The sequence below is a fragment of the Bubalus bubalis genome, chromosome 19 (genome assembly GCF_019923935.1).
Source record: "Bubalus bubalis isolate 160015118507 breed Murrah chromosome 19, NDDB_SH_1, whole genome shotgun sequence".
In the NCBI taxonomy this organism is placed as follows: domain Eukaryota; kingdom Metazoa; phylum Chordata; class Mammalia; order Artiodactyla; family Bovidae; genus Bubalus; species Bubalus bubalis.
In genome coordinates, this window is record NC_059175.1 from 11,252,016 (window position 1) to 11,269,549 (window position 17,534).

The following is a 17,534-nucleotide window of genomic DNA, read 5'->3' on the forward strand; positions in this document are numbered from 1 at the left end:
AATCCCACTGCTGGGCATACACACCAAGGAAACCAGAACTGAAACAGACAGGAGTACCCCAATGTTCATCGCAGCACTGTTTACAATAGCCAGGACATGGAAGCAACCTAGATGTCCATCAGCAAACGAATGGATAAGAAAGCTGTGGTACATATACACAATGGAGTATTACTCAGCCATTAAAAAGAATACATTTGAATCAGTTCTAATGAGGTGGATGAAACTGGAGCCTATTATACAGAGTGAAGTAAGCCAGAAAGAAAAACACCAATACAATAATAATAATGCATATATATAGAATTCAGAAAGATGGTAACGATAACCCTGTATGTGAGACAGCAAAGAGACAAAGATGTATAGAACAGTCTTTTGGACTCTGTGGGAGAGGGCGAGGGTAGGATGATTTGGGAGAATGGCACTGAAACATGTATATTTATCATATGTGAAACAGACCGCCAGTCCAGGTTCGATGCATAATACAGGATGCTTGGGGCTGGTGCACTGGGATGACCCAGAAGGAGGGGATGGGGAGGGAGGTGGGAAGTGGGTTCAGGATAGGGAACACATGTATACCTGTGGCGGATTCATGTCAACGTACGGCAAAACTAATACAATATTGTAAAGTAATTAGCCTTCAATTAAAATAAATAAATTGATATTTTAAAAAAAGATAGGAAAATAAAAGTGTTAGCAAAAAAAAAAAAAGCTGTATATTGTCACCCTGTTTCTTTAACTTATATGCACAGTACATCATGAGAAATGCCGGGCTGGATGAAGCACAAGCTGGAATCAAGACTGCCAGGAAAAATATCAGTAACCTCAGATATGCAGATGACACCATCCTTATAGCAGAAAGTGAAGAGGAACTAAAGAGCCTCTTGATGAAAGTGAAAGAGGAAAGTGAAAAGGCTGGCTTAAAACTCAACATTCAAAAAATTAAGATTATGGCATCCAATCCCATCACTTCATGGCAAATAGATGGGGGACACAATGCAAACAGTGACCGACATTATTTTCTTGGGCTCCAAAATCACTGCAGATGGTGACTGCAGCCATGAAATTAAAAGATGCTTGCTCCTTGGAAGAAAAACTGTGACCTAGACATACATATTAAACCTAGACAACATATTAAAAAGTAGAGACATTACTTTGCCAACAAAGGTCTGGCTATTCAAAGCTATGGTTTTTCCAGTAGAGATCTATGGATGGTGAGAGTTGGACTATAAGGAAAGCTGAGGCCCAAAGAATTGATGCTTCTGAACTGTGTTGGAGAAGACTCTTGAGAGTCCCTTGGACTGCAAGGAGATCAAACCAGTTAATCCTAAAGGAAATCAGTCCTGAACTATTGTTTTGAACTGTCAAGTTAAATGTATCATTTGGGCATTACTTCTAACAAATGGTATAATGTTTATAAAACAAGTATCCCTGTTGGGTTGGGATGGAAGAGAAAAGCTCTTCTCTTCAAGTATCTTTAGTGAGTTCCTTGACTTTTATAAAATATTCCCAATTCTATTTAGCCTTGCATTCTGCTTCTTTACTCTTGGTACTTCATTCATTTGCACTAGAATAAGTCAATGTTAAAGAAGACACAAGAGTACCAGGAGCTTATCCAGAAATACAGAGTCAGTTTTACTTGACAAATAACCACTGCAGTTGAGTCCACCCATTAGAAACACATCTTTCCATACCTTTCTCTGTCTGTGGGCAAAAGATTATACAGGGGGAATAATGCTTGAGATTTACCAGTGAAAAAATGATTTGACAAGGCTGTCAACAGCAAAACAGCAAAAGGCTTGTCCCTGTGAAACACCTTAAGGAACAGCTGTGCTCGGAGCTGAAGTGGGGACCATCTCCCATCAACAATGAGCGGGTTTTGGGGTTTCCCTGGTGGCTCAGTTGTAAAGAACCCGGCTGCCAATGCAGGAGACATGGGTTCGATCCCTGATTTGGGAAGATCCCACACGCCTCGGAGCAACTAAGTCCATGTGCCTCAACTACCGAGCCCGCATTCTAGAGCCTGGGGAACCACAATTATTAAAGTCCAAGTGCCCTAGAGCCCGTGCTCTGCAACAGGAGAAGCTACCACAACGAGACGCCCAAGCACTGCAACTAGGGAGTAGCCCCCTTTGGCCACAACTAGGGAAAATGAAGACCCAGTACAGCCAAAAATCAATATATGAAATTATATATATATGAAGAAAAAAAAAAAAAAAACATGAGTGGGTTTGGATCAAGGTGGTTTCCATTTGAGAAAAACATTCAGTGGCTTCTTTTTTTCTCATGAACAGACGACATAACCCAGGCAGCAAGAGGTTCCCTGTGCATCTATATTAACTACAGGATTGAGTTTCAGCTTCAGCCAGTACTCCTGGAGAAGAAACCAAGAGGCAGACACCAGGTTATAAAAACACTGGTTTCCTCTCTGCCGAGTTCTGTGGTCATGTTATTACTCTCTCCATTTTCCATGAAGAAATATACTTACGTTAACCTTACCCTCTACTTTCCCCTAATGATTATTTGGATATACATTACCAATTACACGAATAAGAATGCAATAGGTGTTTGATTCCACGGTGAGTCTAATAATCATGTTCAGAGACATTCACTAAACAGGTTCTCAGATATCATGTCCTATTTTTATAACAACTCTCCACCCCACGAACACAAATTTCTAGCCATGTAATAAGTAACCAACTTTTATGCACCGTATGTAAATTCAAGTAAAGCTGCTAAAACAATTTCTGCCCAAGGCATTTTAGCCCAGCCCAACCAATCTGAGACTTTTCCTTTTAAAAAAAAAAGTCACGAAGCAATCACTCATCAATACTGACCTTGTTGCTCACTGTCTGCTTCAGTTTTTGAAGGACCTGGAGCAACAGGAAGGGGTCGAGGTGGCCGGGGCTTTGGTGTGGGAGGCGAGATCTTTTTCCTTCCAATATATTCTACGTAAGTTCCCGGAAAGTCTCCCCTCTCCCCTGTCGTCTCGTTATAGCCATTTAACCAGCCAATTTCTTCAGGCTTGGCTTCCTGTCCATCACTGAATCCAAGAGCGACTAAGGAGCCTTTGTTCACAGTCAGAATGTCCCCCAGGTGCAAGTCAATGTCTTCTTCCCGCTCCTTCTTATAGTCGTACAGCGCCCGGTACTGGTACCCCTCGGCACTCATGGCTGCAGACCTGAGACCATGCGACGGCTGAGGCTGGCTGCACACTGCAGTCTACCCTGACGTTTCTCCGGGAAGTGAATTCAGAGTGTGTGCGAAGGCTCCTGATACACCTCCAGCAGGAGACAAAGCATCAATCTCCAAAGGTTTAGGAGGAGAGGTGATTGGCCATCCGGCCGTCCATCTGTCCTCCATGAAGGGTGTGACTGAAGTCAAGGCTCTCCTCCTCTGTGGCCACGGTCCTCCCACCAGCTTCCTCTTCAGCGACTTGTCGACACGCCGACTCCAGGCTGAGTCCCCCGGCGAGGCCCGATCCTTTCTGACACTCTTGTCACACTGCCCATCTGTCACTGACTGTGGCACGCCACATGCGAGCTGCACCTAGCAAAGGGAAAGCAAGACTTATGAATGAGCAGCACACTTGAGCCATCTGCGCGAGTCTGGACTTGGACTGCCATTCAACAAGTACTTAACCAATCTGGCAGACGGACATGGGCCGGCATACTTGGGCTTCACGCGGTATACACAACAAAGATGAGGGAGGCAGGCAGTCCCTGCTTTCTAAGAATGCTCGGCAGGCTGAGAGGGGTGCTGGCACGTGGCAACATCTCTGAGACAAGAAGGGACACAAGGAAGCGTGACATGAGGTACATGTCCTAAGAGAGCAGAGACTGAACGCTAGGGAGTTCCAGCAGGGGAGAGCCCACATCTCACTGCGGGCATCTGAAGACAGAACATGCGGCATGAACTTAGGTGAAGCTCTGAGGAGGCATGTGTCACATTCTGGGAAGAGCCAGAACAGGCAGTCCAGTATGTGTGAAGCCAAAGAGGAGGCGTCGGATCCGAGTTAGAAAGATAAGCAGGGGTTGTATGACACCACACGCGCTCGTGGCGAGTTCATGAGTAATGCTATCTGCAATGAGCCAGAAAAAGGCTTGGAGAAAGGGGATGGGCAGGACCAGGGTTACATGTGAAGAATTTCTATCTAATCCTGATGCATGAGAGGGGCTGTCATAGAGACAGAAGAGGAGAGCCAGGCAAGGCGTTTTGCAGCCGTCTGGGCAAGTGGGCATGAGGGCATGAACCAAAGTGGCAGGAGAAGGCGTGGAAAGGCGGGAACTGAAAAGGGACAAAGAGGTGGGGGGGGGGGCACGGCAGTGCTGAAAAATGGATGGAGAGAGAGAAGCACACGGGCCTAGGATACTGCATCCCAGTGCGGGAGACAGAGAGACCACAGCAAGATGAGGAACAGGACCGCAGAGAAGCCAAGAGGAAGGGCTCTTCCCAGCCTCGAGAGCTGAGTGAAGGTTCAAGGCGCTGTCCGACTACTGGGGCCTAGAGATCAGCTACTCCATCCACTATTTTAGAACTCATTTATACATGACATCAAATAATCAAGAAATATTTACTTGTGTGTCTGTTTAGCAACATGTTAATATGTGGTAATGCAAAGAAATAAAAAAGACACAAAAATTCAGTATACAATACCAGAACTTAGGTCATTTTGCTGGTGCCTTCCAAGCAAAAAAAAGCAAAGTAGAAAGTATAAACTGTACAGAAAAGTACAAAATAAAAAGGAAAAATGCTCTCTCCTTCCCACTTTCTCCTTTATCCCAAAGGTTATTACTGTTTGATATTAAAAAGCAATAAAAATGATATATTATTTTTTTTTAAAACAGAGAAAGAGAGCAAAAAGGGTGCCTGACCCTGAGTTCATGAGAAGACCGTAGATACCAGTATCAGGTAAAGGGAAGCCAGGAGGCCTTGGTGGGCTAGAAGTGATGCTGAGCATCCAAACCCACGTGTGAGTAGCTGAAAACCTGGTCTGTGATTCAGGACAGGGAACACACCTGAAGTTTGGTTATCAGCTGCAAATAAGACATGGAAACTCAATGGAATAAAGGAACTGAGGGAAAAAAAGAAATTAAAAGTTAAAAAAAAAAAAAATCCAAGGACAAAACATTGAGGCTCACTGAATGCTGCTGAAATGGGAAAGTCAAGGTCTGGAGACAATGCCATGTCCTGGAAATACGGGGTAAGAGGGTTCAGGTAGAAAAGGGTGATCTCTAAGACTAAATCCTGCAGAGGCCTCTGGGAGTGTAAAATAGGCAGGGCTAGGTCACCCCAGGGCTGCGTCCATCGTGGACACACGGCAGAAAAGCAGAGCAAGCCACTCTAGTCTAACGGTATAGAGGATCTGTTGTTCGGTTGCTAAATCGTGTCCGACTCTGCGACCCCGTGGACTTTGCAGCACGCCTTTAAGGAGTTAAGGAATAAAGAGAAAGCAGATAGCTGCTGCAGATCACTCTATGAAGACAGTTCAGTGGAGGAGGAAATGCAAGGTTCTTCTTTTTTTAAATAGTGGAGGCAGAGGGCTTGGAGAGTCAAGAGACTCTCTTAAGAGAGGCGGTAAGCAGCTTGGATTGCCGCTAGAACAACAGAGAACAGCGTGCACTCGGACGCACTATGCGCCCCACGTTCATTTCTCCAGGTTATCTTGGTCATAAAGAGGAAAAGCAAACTCAAGGTTTCAGTTAAGCTGGCTGAACAATAAAGCAATAAAAACAATAGCCTCACAATGCCGGTGTGCTATGTCAAAGAGAGCTTTTGTAAGTTTTCAAGAGTGGAACCCCTTAGAAGTTTAATATTATAGGCACTCTGCGGTGCAGGCATCTTAAGCAGCAAAATCTAATCACAGATTAATTGTTATACTGGCATTCAGAAGTGTAAAGCATTCAACTTTACATGGCTAAAGCCTCTTAGCTGTAATACAATAACACTCTTAGGAGAGTTACATATTAAAAGAAGCAAAAACAAACACTGGAGATCTTTGTGTAGCAAGAATATTAATTTGGGGTAGTATTCTACTTTGCATTTCAGTCGGCAGAGGAAAAAAAAATTAAAGCAGCCAGCAGAGCATATGAGAAAAATAAACTATGTTATGTTTGAAGACAGCCTCTCCTTTTGCCAGATCCAGAATCAAATTAAATATTCACTGCATAAATTCACACGAAAATGTAGAACTAGCAAATCCCATTTTTAGTACTAATGTACTCTGTTACAAATGAGACACAGAACTCTAAAGAACATGGAAATTTACATATCCCTAAATGCCTGGAAACCAGGCAATATGCCTAAGAATAATTTAATTCCTCCAAATTTGCCTTGAAATTTTTGTTAGCTTTTCCTGGCAGTTTATGTCTTTTGGGGGGGAGGAAAATCCTCAACTAGCAGGCTGGGTAGATCTTTCCGCCAGATGCTGCCTATGGCTTCCTGTTTCAACAACCCAGAAGGCCAGTTTGGTGAGATTCTTAACAGAATGAGCAGTATAATGATCCCTCTCTCCCTTCTTCCCTGTCCCCTGCAATTCCTCCTCTCCCCTCTAAAAAGTCTCAGCAAATCGCCAAGCCTTGCTCATGACATATCTCTGCAGCTATGCATGTCCTGCACCAGGGGACACTGTAGTATGAAAAGCCTCTAGGTCTGCTCAAGGTTTTATAAACCTAAAAACTATGTTAACACTGGCCTGAAGCTAAATCCCTGCAAAGAGATAAAGAACCCTGAGGAACCCTAAGACTCTAGCAACTGCTAGACTCTAGAGCAGCAATAACAATCCTTGCCTTAGATGCCAGAGACTTGTCTCTACAAAGCTCCCCTTCCTCACCATTTGTGAGAACCACCTTACTTTGTGTGTAAGAATCTTGTGCAGAATTCTGGGCCTTCCATCGGGAAAAAAAAAACATATCCCCAGATCTTCTATGACTCTGGGGCTGCAAGTAACACACACTAGTCCTATCTTCTGGGACTCCACCATCAAGGCCAGAAAGACCAATCAAAACAATCCAAGGTCAGCCATGATTCAGTGGCAATTAAGTGAGTGGAGAGCAATTAAGAGGGAGAGCTGCCTAGCCATCTGGGGGGCAGGTGAAGGGCATCCTATGGAGAGGTACAGAGAGGCCTTGGCTAGAGGGAGGAAGCATGTGGCTTCTCTGCTGCACACCTTACACTTTCTCCTGATGGCCACGCCCATTTTAATGATGTCATAGTCATCATGGTCATAATCTAATACTGGGAGCTATAGATGTATTAACCCATTCAACCATCACCATCAAATATTTATTGGGAGCTATATATGTATTGACACGGGTCAGTAACCATGAGGTGGGTACTACCAACATTCTCACTTTACGCAAGAGGAAATGAGGTGCAGAGAGTTTGTGTCTTGGCTGTGATATCTTGGCCATGACAATGCTCAGCAAGTGACAGGTAAAACTAGAGTTCAGATCCAGGCAGTCTGGCTCCAGAGTCATCACTTTTAACATTCTAAAACCTGCTGCTCAAACTCAGTTTCCCTGGATGCCCATGGATGGCCAGATACGTCAATAAGGTCACCCATGTAGATTCCTTGCCTGCATACTCAGACCTCTCAAACTCATCCTGATGGTCTGCTTTTTACTTTCTGTGATAGTGGCCTTACTGGCAGTATCTGTGGCTCTTTCACAAAAAAACACCTGCACTAAGAGAAGCCTTTCTAACTCAGCAGGAGTGCCCTCAAGTCCAAGACTCAGCATCCTGGACCATGCAGATTTTCTTCCAAAGAGACTTCACTGAGATGCATCCTTGCCAAACAAGTCCATAAAGGGGTGAATCAAATACTGGGCATCTAACTTCTAGAAGGCTGCCCTCTTCTGGAATCCTGTCCATTTCTGCTCTACAAGCTTCAGCTTCTGTCACCTAAATGCCTCCTGCTGCTACCCCAGTCCTCTCACTGCACAACTTCTGACAACTCAGTCCCTGCTGGGTAGTGGGGGAGGGAGATGTAAATCATCATTCACAGTCACTGGGGAGATCATGACAGAGGACTGGCAAGTTCTCTTTCTCTCACCTTCAGGTTTGCCCCAGCACAGCAGAAATCTCTGCAACCTCGGACACTGGTAGTACCTAGGTTACTCGCCTGCAGTCAGCGTGGAGCCCAAACTATACGTTCCCCAGATTCACGAGCTTGTATCTCTAACCTCTTTGGCTACATGCACCTGTCCATGGAACTATTTCCACTCAGTTCCAATGGAATTATTTCCATAGTTTAGGTTTTTATATGCAGATAATATCCACCACAGGGCTTCCCTTGCAGCTCAGATGGTAACGAATCCGTCTGCAATGCAGGAGATGCAGGTTCGATCCCTGAGTTGGGAAGATCCCCTAGAGAAGGAAAGGGCAACTGACTCCAGTATTCTTGCCTGGTAAATTCCATGGACAGAGAAGCCTGACAGGCTACAGTCCATGGGGTCGCAAAAAGAGTCAGACATGACTTAGCGACTAAACAACAGTATCCACCATTCGTAATTAATGTTTTCAAATAACTGAGGCAGTTTTATGACATAGGCTCTAAGCCAGTGCATAACCTGAGTTACTGTAACAAAAGCTATAAAGAAAACCTAGGAACAAATAACAAATTAACTTACTCTTATTAGAACATCATATGAAACAGTTCGAAAGTTCCTTCATGGGAATTATGTTGCTCCTATCTTTCAAGCCTTTTACAGACTGCCTGCAATGAAGGCAGATTTTCTCTCTGCTAAAATACTGACCAATTATCATTCTGTTCCTCAGAATAAAGTTGTTTCTGACGCCCCACAAGAAGCTATCCATGACTTCTCAATGTACAACTGCTTGAAAGTAAATTTTCAATTTAACCCTCTAACCCGCAGGCATTTGGGCAAAGAACCAAACACAACTCTTTGAAAAGTCCTCTGACTTTGTTGACTTACTCATTCCCATTTACAAAGGACAGAGGTTTAGCAATCTTGGTGGGGAGGCAGGAATAAAGAATATTTTCAAATCACTTAAAATAAACCAAGAATATATCCTGATCGTGTGATTCTACCTTGCCATGAAATCAGCTGTTTGGCCCTGGTTCTCAGCACAAGACAGACCTTCAATCCAGCTGCAAAGCTACGGATCAATTCCTGGGCCCCAGCCCTACAATTCATCATTTCATCTTCAGTAGGGCAAGCTCCCTACCTAAACTCACATCGCTTTTTAAAAAAACAGAAAACACAATTCATCATCTAATCATCATCTAAAAATCTTTTCCCCTTTCAAATATGGTGTCCTGGAAATCATGAAAATCAAATTTTCCTATTAAACATAATGAATTTCAACCTAAAGTGCTGGGCTCAAGGTAAAATTTTATGGGGTAAGAATTTCATCTCAATTAAAATAAAATGAGGGGCTGGGATGAAGCCCCAAACCAGCGTCCTCAAGTATCCCTATTCATTTTTCAAACCAACCAGAATGAGCACCAGGCTGCCATGCTCTGGGGGAGCTGGGCATCTGAGCCACGCCTCCTGCCCGCAGGCCCTCCGGGGGCTGGGTATGTGGGGACAGGACAAGCCCTGGTCAAACAACAAGGACATGGGGCTCTCCAGAAAGCAAAGCGATGGGATGGCGCCAGCACTGCCGGAGGCGCAGAAACACAGCCCCAGCTGGACGCATTTCTCAGGCTCCATGGTCATCACAGGGAGGCTGTGGCTTCCAGAGCCTGAGAAACACATCCTATAACCCAGAAAAGGCCCTGGGGTGGACCATTCCAGTTCTCTGCATCACCCCGGGGCAAGGAAGCCCTGAGAGGAAGCCGCCCTGGAATGGCAGGGCGGAAGAAGACACTCTAGTGTCTCTCCTCTTGCGAAAATAGAATGTTACTGTGGATAATTCTCAGCAAGCAGGTGAATATAAGCACTGGACTTCACACTCAAAGATGCTTGTCCCCATTGGGGCCTAGATTTTCCAACTTGACCAAGTCTCTTAAACCTCTCTGTGCCACTGTTTATTATGAAGATGAAAGGAAATTATTTATACAGAGGCTGAGCTCTGGTCTTGATAATTGGAGCTTAATGTAATTGACACCGACACAGTGCTTACTAGGGCCAGGCACTGTCCTTCCAGTTTTGTATGTATCAACTCATTTAATCCTTGCATTCTGGGTACAGTTTATCATCTCCATTTTACAGAGAGGAGAATCAGCACAGAGAAGTTAAATAATGTGCCTCAGGTCAGACAGCTAGTAAATCACAGCTGTAGCAGCAGTATTGTATATCCCATCATTATTATTAGCATTGATTGCCACTTATACAATTCCTATTTAAAACTGGAAACATTTGCCAAGAATTTTTCTTTGGCACTGCTTCTAAACTCTGCAAACTGTACAGAAAGATTCCTGAAGCTAGCCAAAATAAAACTCTGTTTCTTTAACTCCTTTTCAGAGTAAATAGATAGACAGATAAGGGTTGCTTGTGGACTTTGTCCATCTAGTCCTGGGGCAGAGGGTGGCTCTATAGAGGTCAGGGCTGAGGAGACCTGGGAGGGGCCAGGGCTGTGTGAGAGGGTGGTAAGAGGCAGGGGGTGGAGTTAGGGGACAAAACTCCTCTCCAGGAAGCTGTGGTGGCTGCTTCCCAGCTGCCTTCAAAGGAAAACAGGTGATCCCGCTCACACAATTCTCCAGGGACCGAAAGCAGTGGCTGCTCCTATTGCAGCCCTAGCTCCTAAGGCTGAGTCCAGGGCTGGACCACCGAAGTCCAGTGAGGGAGAGGGGTCCAGCCTGGCACCTCCCTTTCTTCACTCTCTCCTCCCTTCTGCCAGACTCCTATGACTGCAATACTCTTTGGGGTGATTATTAACATGAACACCATTTTGACTACAGGTGCAGGGGGTGGGGGGCAGTGGGGGTGGGGAGCACGTATGTATAGATATACTTCAAGGAAAACAATGCTGGCAGGATAAAATCTCCAAGATGTTTTTATACTAGGATTTTTTTTTTTTTTAAGCAAAAGGTATATTACACTCACTCTATCCTTTCAAATAAATACACAAAAACCCTAACATCACCCAAACAGACATGGTTAGCAGTAATTACAGTCTGTTTTCAGCTGCTTTGGCATCATGTATGTGAAATGGCCTTTAATTACCACTTTCTTAAGCAAGTATTTCCAATAAGAGCGTTGGTAGAATCATGGCAGGTAATCACATTAGGGTGTAGGTGGAGGAGACCGGGATATAGAGGGGCGGGTGGAAAAAGGAATAGGATGAATATTTCAAAAATGAATTACAGGCTAAGTTTTTTATTCAAAGCCGTCATATAATTGATATCATGCCTTGCCTTCTAAGGTGATAACCCCTTCTTTCCATTGATAAGTAAGGGCTTCTGAGGGCTTCACTAGGACACTCTATTCTCTTGCCTTCACTGGCAAATTCCTGCGTCCTCCAAAATACAGAAGAGCTGTGGGGAGCCCGTCTAAATGTATAATATACTAAAAAAGGCACTTCCCCTTTTCTTCTGCATTGTGTATGCCTCAGTTGTGGGAGAATTAAAAGCAAAACACCAAATGCAAACATGATCTTAGCTTTCAATAGTCTACCTGACCACGAAATCTTTTTTTTAAAATCTGCTCATTGACCATCTCTTTATTCACGAAAATTGATTTTGCATATGACAAAATGCAAACACAATGCGAGCTCAACTAGAATTGTTCCTGTTTTAATGAGCAAGTGGACAATCTTTCAGATTAGATGTCTTTTTAGAATAATCCCTTAAAATACCTAAGAAAGATTTTGACCAACATACTAGCCTAAGAATTACATGGCATTCATGAAATTTTACTTAAAGATATGAGCAAAACTTTTAAACAACACAAAATCTGAGTAAGTGGAACAGGCTTGCATGAAAATACAAAACCCTCTATAACCAGCCAAGGCACACTTGACATTTCCAGCAGATAAATTTGCACTACCACCACCACCGTCAATAAGCAACATACATATCACCTATGACTTACTGTACCGCTTCTGTTTCCCAAATCAACTTAATACTTCAGGGGTTTACCGTTCTTAATCAATTTAAAGACACAGCTAGAGAAAGACAATACCATTAATCAATGGAAAATGAAATGCTTTTTTCACGTCAGCTCTCAGCATCAGAGGTGAAAAGACAGTGATACCATCATTTTACAAAAGCAGATAAAACAGCAGATAGTACTGTGTACAATGCAAATATCTGTTATGCAACTGACAAGAACAGGTCCCAGATCAAGATGAAAGTTAAAAAGCTACATCCTAACACACTTTGCAAGCCAGTATCAGATATACAAAACTTTCTTCCAATCACAAAAATGTATATACTTCTATGGAAAAAAAGTACAACTCTCTAGTTGCAATTGGCATATAAAAGCTAAAGAGGCCAGTAGTTGACATAACCTAGCATTTCTGCAAGGCAGAGATCTCCCTCCTCCACAGGCCTTTCCAGTTTAAACCTGATCCTCAACCAAACATATCTTTCCAAATTGAAGAGGGATCCCTCAAAAAAACAAACAAACAAACAAAAAATCACTCTGGGTATTTTCTCTGGAATGACCAAAACACTTGCTTCCCAAAGCTTAGAAAACTATCATTTACTGCTTTTAAAAAACTATTTCAAGACAGTGTACTCTATCAAGAAATTATGGCTAGAAGTGATTTTTTCCCCTCTCTTTCAATGATTTGTGTGTTTCAACGATTTCAATGTTTGTGGCCGTCTGTGCAGAAGTCACCAAATTCCTGATGATGACTGATAAACCGTCTTCCTACTCTGGCCTTTTCTAGCTGATACCTACCTATTCTGACCTTTTCTAACTAACACCTAACCACCTTTAAAGTTGCCAAAACGCAACACAAGCTAATGAAGAAAAAAAAAAAACCCTCTTCACATAATGCCTGGGTCACTTATATTGTGAATGTCCCGCCTAACAACTAAAAACTTCAGCCCCATCACACTGAAATGACGATCTAATGCTGCGTTCAAAACCCGGAACTGTTTTATCCATTCGTACTTCGCACAGACTGACAAAGAGGAAAGAACTGGAGAGGGGTAAAAAAAAGGCCGGAGGCCGGAAAAACCCCTATCGCTTCGAAAGTCATAAAACCCCCAAACCCAGTAAACTCACACTTATATACCAGCAGTGCTGCAGCTACACCAGAGATTAACGGTAAACGGGAGAGCTTTCTGATATTAAACTACGTCCAGAGAAGCAGAATTTCCCCAAATCCAGTTCACACACATTCTGCATTCAACATGTACAGCCATTCCGCTCACACCCTTTCATTACACGATCGAATCTGGTTACCAAAGTACATTTCTGCACTCGAGCGGTTGGCCTGAGCTTTCCTGTTCTCTTTGTCTTGTGATCTGCCGGGCAGTTTCTGCCCTTGGGAAGTGAGCGTGAGAGCTGTGGATTCCAGACAATTCCGCACGATCTTTCAGCTCGGGCTTGCACGCTCTCTCGCTCCCTCTAGCCGGCTCCATATTGCGGGGCCGGTCCCTCCAGTCTCGCCCCACGTTACAAAAAGAGATTTCCGGGCTATCCGAAGACCCCATTAAATCTGCCTCCAACAACCTGCCACAGGCCCGGCCGGCACCACACGCCGAGTTAGGGCCCCGGCGATCGGCCGCCCCGAGGCACACTTCCCCCACCCCGGAAGAGGAGGGAGGCAAACTTCGAAGGGCGGGGGCCGCGGGCGAGCTCCTGGGACCCCCGCCCGCCCCGGGGAAGTGCCCGGGCAGCGACCCGGCTGCAGCCGGAGAGCGCGGGGGAAAGCAGACATCCTGCCCGCTAAAGCGAAGCCGGCGGTCAGGGAGCTCTTCTCCGCTGAAGGGCTCCGGAAAACTGCAGCCGGGCGACTGGGGGAACCCTCAGGAAAGTGTACGGTGACGGAGAGGTGGCGGAAGCCCGAGTTCGCCTGCAACTCCGGGGACGAATGCTCCCGGCGGCGAGCACACCCCGCTCGGAAGAGGACCAGGGAAACGGGAGCCGCGAGGGAACCGGGAGCACGCCGGGACGCTGGCCGCGAAGGGGACCCGCGGCTGCCCGGAGGGCGGCAGATGCCAGCGGCAGGGAGGACGGGGGCCGGCTCGCTTCCCCCGGCTCGGTTCTGCAGAAGGAGAAGCGGCTGCTGGTGACAGGAAGAGAGCGGCTGTGGCCGCGCGCGCACGCACCGCCTCCCCTTCCCGAGCACACACCCGGACCCGCTGCCGCCGCCTACCTCCCCCGCCGGCCGGCTTCCTTCCTCTGCTGGGCCCAGGCTGCACCGGCAGCCTCTGGCGCGCACGGCTCCGATGAGCCCCTGACCCAGCTCAGCCCCGCCAGCCGTTCCCGACCCGAGCTCGCCGTCTCTAACCCGCTGCCAGCCGTGGCCGCCGCTTCCTCCAACTCCGCTCCAGCTGCTCGCGACTCCTTTCCGTGCGCCCGCAGCTCCAGCGCCGGGCAGCGGCCCCGCCTCCGGCCCCGCCCCGCGCGCCCCGCCCCCGAGCCCTCGCCAACCAGCGCCCGCGGCTCCGCCCCTCTCCGCTGGCACCGCGCCCTCCGCCGCTGCCATTCACCGCGCGGCCTGAGAGCCCGGCGGCCAGCTGGGCGGAGCTCGGTTCCTGCCGACCCTTCCTGCGGCCCGGTTCGCCTTCCGCCCCCAGCCGCGGGGATGCCCTGGGCTACCCGGCCGAGTGCTCTGGGTTTTCGCCCGCCAGCCCGGCCAGGTTGTTTCCCGCCTGGGGCTGAGCCGGCTGCCGGGAGTCTTCGAGACCGGAGGCGGCAGGTCTGCGAGAGACCGAGGACGAGTTCAGACTTAGAAGCTGCGTCTCTAATCGCGGTGTCTTGAAACACACCCCAGCCTCTTTCGAGCCCCCAGCGTCTCAGCGCAGGGGCTGAGGCGGGGAGGACTCGGATTCCAGGCTCGCCAAAGCCGGAGGCCCTGCAGTTCTCGGCTTGGCCAGTGCGGCCGCGGGGGTGGGCGGAAAAACCGCGCCACCCCGCGTGGCGCCTCGGGGTGAAGGAGGGGTGAAAGGGTGAACCGGAGGGACGGGCGTCCGCAGCCTGCCTGGAACTCCAGGACCCTGGCTGGCACTGCCGCCCCCGGGAGCCAGGCGGGCCCGCCAGAAGGGCAGAGTTTTATGAGGAGGGCGCACGCTGACTGATCCTTCCCAGTCCTGAGATGACGGAGCAAATGTAGGTCGCTCAGGCAGACCGCAGTTGCTCGTGGGGTCGGTGGGAGAAAGCTCACGTGAACTGTAAATTCCTTAAATTTCTAATGCACATTTTTCAGCTAGTCCTCATTATTTTAGTTGCTCAAGAAAAATCTGCTGTTGATACAAACCTTCCTCTGACGATATGATGGGATGCCACCACCCCCTCTGTTCCTCTTTCGCCCATAAAAGCATTTAATAGTCCGCCTTTTAAAAACCTCTTCCCAGATTCCTCTTTCTGCGGTTTCGAGACCTGCACCCGCCCAGTCGACTTGCCCTAAAGCCCTGTTCCAATTTCCTTGCAAGAATATTATTTTTTTTTTTAAACCAATAACTTACTTTTGTCAAACTTTGAATTTGGTGGGGGTTTTTTTTCAGGTATTTTTTAAATTCCGTTGTTTTTTTCTTTTCTTTATTTTTAATGGACAATGGAAGTAGAGGAAGAATATCCTGAAATTTGACTGTCCTTGGGAAATACAGTCATCCCTAAAGGTGACTCACATTCTGATGGACAGCTTAGTTCTACTTTAGGGTTTTCAGGCCTGGCATTTTTGTTATTCCAACATATTTCTTGAGGTGGAGATACAAAAGCAGACAGCTACCTACTTGTGTAAGAATCCACTTCATCTAAAAGTAAATATGAAGTTTACCAAGCTACATCATTCCCATGCATCCTGTGAAATGAAGGACCTCATACATTGAGCTTTATAAACGAAAGGAGGGGCCTCACCCTGTGACAGAATAACTTTATCCAATCCAATAAACTGAGATATAACTGCTATGACATTTGCTGTATTTCCGTTAGGCATGGGCCGAAAGAAACCTTACCAGCTGTCTCCTTTCCTACATAATGAGTTCCTGGAAAGACACTTATATACTGCTCTAGTGGGGTTCTATTCTCCCTAAACTAAAAATAGCATGAAATCCTTGATCAAGCTTCTTTTTCTAGATAGACTTCAGCCACTTATTTCCAGTATATGTATATATTTTCTATCATATTTGAACACAAAGCATAAGTCCATAGAGTGTTGCATGGAAGGACAATACGTCTCTCTTTCCATAAATTGAATAATTTTAGTCTTTGTTTCATCTCTATTAAATTGATCTCTTCACCATTTCACTAATATTCAAATATTTATTCATTTTCCACTAACTGGAATAATAAAAGTGAAAGTCACCAGAACAGCAATATTCAGATTTTTAAAAAATAACCTTTGCTTTAATCTAATCTTATCTGGACTCCCAAAATGTAACTGTTATAAGAAGCCATGTGGTGAAACCAAGAGCATCTCTAGGTCTTTGGACCTGCCATGGCATTACCTCTTGGGAATTTGTTGGAAATACAAATTCCCTCTCAGTGAAATAGACAAACTGGGGGTAGAGCCTGTGAATCTGTTTTAATATGCCTTCCAAGTGGCATGCTAGGGTGTGAGAACCATTGCTCCAGGCCTAAGGCATCTGGAAACACAAACTGAAACCACTGCAATAAAATGCTCAAATAAATGCGCAAACACTACATTTCAATCAATAACAGCCGAACTGGTGGCTGGCAGCAGTGAGCCACCATCAAAGAGCTCAAAATGTCAAAGGAGGCACAGTTTTCCAAAGGGAGAGAGGATTTATCGTGTGGTGACACGATACTATGGTTGGTGAGAGCGAAGGTGGCTCAGAAGGCAGACCTACAGGGGTCAAGGACCCCCAACACTGAAAGGCTTTCAGAGGCCGCAGCAAGCTGAGAAGTACCCTCCTCAAAGAGGACCAGTAGGATATTCTCGTTCGTCACCATCACTCCAGCTACTTCAATGACAGGAGTGCTAGAATAAGCTTCTGTTAGGACTTCCCTGGTGGTTCAGTGGTTGAGAGTCTTCCTGCCGAAACAGGGGGCACTGATTCAATCCCTGGTGCAGGAAGATTGCACATGTAAGCCTGGGCCTCACAACGACTGAGCTTGTACTCAGCAACAAGAGAAGCACGTGCAATGAGAAGCACGTGCACCACAGCTAGAGAGTAGCCCCTACTCGCTGAACTAGAGAAAGCTCACGTGCAGCAGCAAAGACCCAGAAGAGCCAGAAATAAATAAATAAACAACTTCAAACAAAAAGAATAAACTTCCATTAGACTTGAAACCTGTCATTCAGGGTCAAAATCAAAATTAAACAAGAACAAATGCCTTCAAGCCTTTGTCTTACAGCCCGCAGCACGGGCACTATGTAGGAGCTTGCTAGATCTGCAGAATCCCAGACCTGCTGAATCACAGTCTGCATTTTAACGAGGTCCCCAGGTGTTTTGTATGCAAGTTAAACTCTGAGATGCTTTTAGACCAGTCCTC

The 17,534-nt window shown here is 46.1% G+C and overlaps 1 protein-coding gene across 3 annotated transcripts in view; it reads right to left on the bottom strand.

The window, feature by feature from the left end:
* PIK3R1 (phosphoinositide-3-kinase regulatory subunit 1) overlaps positions 1–14,487 on the bottom strand; it is a 95,717-nt gene extending 81,230 nt beyond the window's left edge. The window contains exons 1-2 of one of the 3 annotated variants that reach the window (XM_025270890.3): positions 14,368–14,487; positions 2,832–3,543 (exon numbers count right to left, since the gene is read on the bottom strand). In XM_025270890.3, coding sequence (XP_025126675.3) covers positions 2,832–3,165 — 334 coding nt within the window. In that variant the 5' untranslated portion in view covers positions 3,166–3,543; positions 14,368–14,487. Of the gene's footprint in view, positions 1–2,831; positions 3,544–13,316; positions 13,651–14,232 lie in introns of those variants that run through there. The other 2 variants (XM_006054575.4, XM_025270889.3) reach the window with 2 other exon arrangements.
* Between the last annotated feature and the right edge of the window lie 3,047 nt (positions 14,488–17,534).